This window comes from Malus sylvestris, chromosome 16, assembly GCF_916048215.2.
Source record: "Malus sylvestris chromosome 16, drMalSylv7.2, whole genome shotgun sequence".
Lineage (NCBI taxonomy): Eukaryota > Viridiplantae > Streptophyta > Magnoliopsida > Rosales > Rosaceae > Malus > Malus sylvestris.
Genome location: NC_062275.1, coordinates 925,909 through 930,922, shown reverse-complemented (window position 1 = coordinate 930,922; position 5,014 = coordinate 925,909). Strand labels below are relative to the sequence as shown.

General features: G+C 43.4%; 1 protein-coding gene across 1 annotated transcript; it reads right to left on the bottom strand.

Annotated features, from left to right (window-relative positions):
* On the bottom strand, positions 1-3,741 carry LOC126609406 (serine/threonine-protein kinase BRI1-like 2). Its single transcript, XM_050277345.1, has one exon. It carries the CDS (start codon positions 3,625-3,627, stop codon positions 133-135), a length of 3,495 nt encoding a protein of 1,164 aa, XP_050133302.1. The 5' UTR covers positions 3,628-3,741; the 3' UTR covers positions 1-132.
* Positions 3,742-5,014: the final 1,273 nt, after the last annotated feature.

Genomic DNA, 5,014 nt, shown 5'->3' with positions numbered 1-5,014 from the left:
TACAAGAAATTCTTTTTGATATCGATTTGATCAACAGGTTCTTACAAATGTTGTAATATTCTTACAGTGATTAACGATGATGATGAAGAGTGATCGATAATCGTACAAGAAACATGAGACCTGTTTCAAATTTCAAGCACTGTTACTACTTCCACTTGCTGATCCAGGCACCAGCTCTCTCAGCATGGCCACCACCTGCAACATGTTAGGCCTCTTTGATGGGAAGTCGTCGACACACTGCAGTGTCACTCCTAAATACCTCACCATCTCTTTCACTTCGTCAGCTTCTGCTTCATCCGTTACTTTAGTTACTGAAAGTAACTCTTGGTCTATCACTTCCATTTGTTTCCCTTCTCTCACCTTCATCTTCGCCCATCCGACCAAGTTAGTGTCCCCAAAATCTTCCTTGTCTGTTGGGCGTTTTCCGGTCACAAGCTCCAAGAGGACAACCCCAAATGAGTAGACATCACCCTTTGCAGTGCAGCGGAAACTCTGGTAGTATTCAGGTGGAACATAACCAGGAGTGCCTGCAAGAGTGCTTACACTCAAGTGCGTGTCAAGAGCACTTATGAGCCTTGCCATTCCAAAATCAGAAACTCTTGCTTCCATTTCGTTGTCCAACAATACATTGCTTGATTTCATATCTCTGTGTATGATGTGAGGAATGCAATTGTGATGGAGGAAACACAGTCCTTTCGCCGCGCCTCTTGCAATCTTTTTTCTTTCCTCCCATGTTAGCATCCGCCTATCACGGGTCTTTGTTCTCCCATGGAGCATTTCTTCGAGGCTTCCGTACTCCATGAATTCATATACTAGCAGCCTCTCTTCGCCAATTTTGCAATAACCCAATAAGGGCACAAGATTCCTATGCTTGATCTTCCCCAGAGTTTCCATCTCGGCCATGAATTCACGGTCACCTTGGCAGCTCAGCCGTATAAGTTTCTTGATTGCAACACTTGACCCGTCTTTCAGCGTTGCCTTGAACACTTCCCCAAAACCTCCACACCCGATAAGACTATCTGCCGAGAAGCCATTGGTTGCCTCAATGAGTTGGGAAAACTTGAGCTTCCTCAACTGCCTTTGGAAAGTTGCAACATTAATGCTCAAGGGTTCTTTCTCTTTGTCAATCTTCCATGCCGCATGGGATGCTTGCAAGCGATTAAGCATCTTCACCTCCTTTGCTTCCTTTCGCCTTGTGCGCATTGCAATTGCCCACACAATCAGAACACAGACCGAAGCAAGAGAAATCAGAACCCCCACGACAATGCTGTTAGCCAATGATGCAACTGATGGCCTGCGACTTTGTTTGCCTGTATCCTGATCGCTCGGAGTCGTGGATGGTTGGTCGTTGCTGCTCTGGCAATCGGGCAATGGGACCCCACAGAGTCCAGGGTTGTTAGCATACTGGGTAGCAGGAAGTGTACTCAGCTGACCCCTAGAGGGAATTTCTCCGGTTAACTCATTGTTGGACAAGTCAATTTGCACCAAGAAAGATAGGTTCTCCAAAGAATCGGGGATATGACCCTGCAGTCTGTTATGTGATGCATCAAACACCCCTAAATCTTTGAGCTGACCAAGTGATGCAGGAATCTCACCTGATAACTGGTTGTGGGATAACTCAAGAACTTGCAACGCAATCATGTCCCCCATTTCTTCAGGGATTTTCCCGCGAAGCTGATTGTATGATAGATCAAGATACTCCAGTGTTTGGTATTTTGTAAAGAGACTCAGGACAGGACCAGAGTACAATCTGGCGAAGTCACAAGTCCTCAATGTTGGGTCCTGCTGAAGCCTTTCAGGTCGGATTCCTGCAAACTCTAATAAGCCTCCCACTCCTTTACAAGAGTTTCCCACATTCCGTACAAACACCAAAGTATTGCCGGAGAGTATTCCGCTCAGTGCTTTAGCTCCAATCTGCCTCCCAAGTCGAGGTGGGATCTCTCCGGTGAGTCTGTTGCTGTTCAAATCCAACCAAACCAAACTGCTGCAATTTCCGAGCTCTCCTGGTATCTTGCCACTCAAGCTATTGTTCCCAAGTTGTAGAACCGCCAGTCGTGTCAATAGGCCAAATTCCTCTGGGATTTCACCACTGAGTTGATTGCTTGTGAGTGATATCCATTCAAGGTTGCTGCAGCTGAACAATTCAACTGGGATTCCACCACTCAGATTGTTATTATTGAGAATAAGATCCTTGAGATTCTTGCATTTTCCCAAGTCTGGTGGGATTTTCCCCTCTAAGCCATTGTACCATGCTATTAGCTGCTGCAAATTCTCCAGCTTCCCAAGCTCAGCTGGAATCGAGCCGTTGAGATAGTTCAAACTAAAATCGATCGTCTTCAGCTGAGAACATTGTGACAGTTGAGCAGGGATTTCGCCCACAATGAGGTTGTCCGGCATTCTCAGCTCCTCAAGTGACGAGGCTCCTGGACATATATCTGGTGGGATGACACCGGATATTTTATTAGAACTCAAGTCTATAACCTGTAGGCTTTTGCAAGCTGATATGGAACCCGGAAGTGATCCAGAAATGATGTTATTCCTCAACACCAAGCTCTGTAAGGAGGTGAGGTTCTGAAAGATAGAATCTGGTAGGGGACCTGTCAAGTTGTTGTTAGAGAGATCGAGAAGCTCCAGCGAAGAACACGAGGAGAAAGAGGCTGGAATTGGGCCGGTAATGTTGTTAAACGAAAGCTTAAGTTCGACAAGCAGAGCGCATGCATTTCCTAATTCAGGAGGTATCCAACCGGTTATCTGATTGTGAGAAAGATCCAATCTCTGTAGACTGCCCAGTAGCCCAAACGATCTTGGGATTTCGCCTGTCACATTGTTGGTCGATAAACTCATAGTTTTGAGACTGGTGCAGTTTGCCAAGGACATAGGAATGGAACCCGTAATACGGTTTCCTGACAAATCAAGCTGCAACAAAGAAGGGCAAGAGTACTTCTCAATTCTCAGACCAGAAATCGACCCGGTTAGATTGTTGTAAGAGATGTCGAGGGTTTGAAGTTTGTCGGAATTCAACAAGAGATCTTTGGGTAGAGGACCGGTTAAGTTGTTAAAAGCAAGATTCACAGAGACAAGATTTGGACATTTTGAGGAAAGAGTCTCAGGAAGAACACCGAAAAGTGCGTTGAAAGATAAATCGAGCTGTTTTAGAGCATATGGGAGTTGAAGCAAAGAGGTTGAGTTTATACTGAATTTATTGGAAGGCAAATTTAAGACAGAAAGCATGTCTAGAGAGGCCAAGGGTTCAAAAGAGATTGTCCCAACAAGAAAACAACCGCTAAGATCGAGCTGAGTTGCTCGGTTCATGGAGCATGTAACTCCATACCAGCTGCACGGGCTGGTGCCGAGCTTCCAACCCGACAACACGCCATTCGGGTCCGTGTCAATCATCTTTTTGAAGTTGAGAAGAGAAACTGCGTCGGTTTTGATCGATGGAGTGACTTGTTGATCAGCTGTGGAAACAGAAACAAAGTGAAGTCCTACCAATACAAGTATTGCAGACAGATGAAGAAAAACCTGGACCGGATTGAAGTTCTCCATTGTCGAAACAAGTTTTAATTCTCCGGAAGACAATTTAGAGAGAGTGCGAGTGAGTGAGTGGTGTGAGTGAGTGCATATCATGAGAAAATGTTGTGAGAAAGGAAAGGAGGGAGCTTTAGGAAAAGGAGATGCTTTATTGTGTTTAATAAAATGGACAGAACGGAACGTGGAAAGGAACAAGAAAAGGGCATTAGAATGTGGTTGGTGGTGGGTTTGTACTTATACGGTTCTTGAGTACCATGAACTGTAGAGATAGAGAGAGAGAGAGAGGAGAATGTAGTGAGAGATTGAATTGACTTTTGGTCAAAAGAAGTAGGATCCACATCCTACAGACAAGTTTTATCTAAAGATCGGCGCTATATCCTTAAAAAAATAGTTTATATAAATAATATTGGTTTGTGTATATGAATCAAGAGCCACTCTCTGTCAGTAAGCGTGAGAAAGTTCCCTATTAGGAAAGTGAATGAGCATTATACATATATATAGATATATATACGCACCCACACTGTCCCTATGGGTATTTCAGTCGTGTTGTTGCATGCATTTCACGAGGGAGGAGGAGATTGTAACTAGAAATATCGATACATGATTGTATATTATTGGTGACAAAGTAGATTTTCTCGGAGAAGAAGAGGGTAGAGTAGTGTGGGACCCAAAGGCTGAAATTTGAAGGAGAAGGAATGATACTGTTCCATTGCCCTGCCTGGAAAGATAAAAATGTAGAGAGGAGGAAGCGAGTGAAGAGAAACAGAGAGAGGCCCACAGATACAGGGGGAGGCAACATCATCAAGGCAGTCTGGGCGTTAATGGCATTTGGCATGGGAGGTTATGATGCCTCCAATTTTTGCTTTTCTTTTAATGCCAAGAAGACTCTCTCAAAATGAGACTCTACATGAAATTTATGTTACGTCACAATTTAACGTTAGTTTTTGCACCAATATTATAAAACATTACGCCAAAAACATAAGGTAACAAAAAGTTTATGGGTAGTCCCCCCGCTTGTTTTACTTTTCCTTTTTTCTTCTTCTTATTAATAAAATCCAATAGAGGGGGATGAGCCGGGGATTTCTGGGTACAACAATCTTTTATCTATCGAGGGAGGGTTGGTGCCTTGCAAGGATCGTTAATGAAGAGCTAATCTCGTCTATTCCTTGTCTACAAAATTTATATTAAAAAAATAAAGTCCATAGATAGATAGTATCATTTTTGAAAGTCTCCTTAGCATTTCTCTTCGAAATAATATTCATCCTCTCCAGCCCCGGATTGGATTGGATTTCAAACCATATAATCTCAGAGTTTAAAGTAATGACCTTTATGGCTGGTTTATGGGACCATTTTTGTGCTCTGTTTAACTTTGATAGTTGATGAAATGATGCATCTTCTCTTGGGTTCTGATATGTAAAGTCAGCTACTATCCTACTGCTTACCTGTATTATGATCATCTTTCAAGCAATCCATCATATTGGCC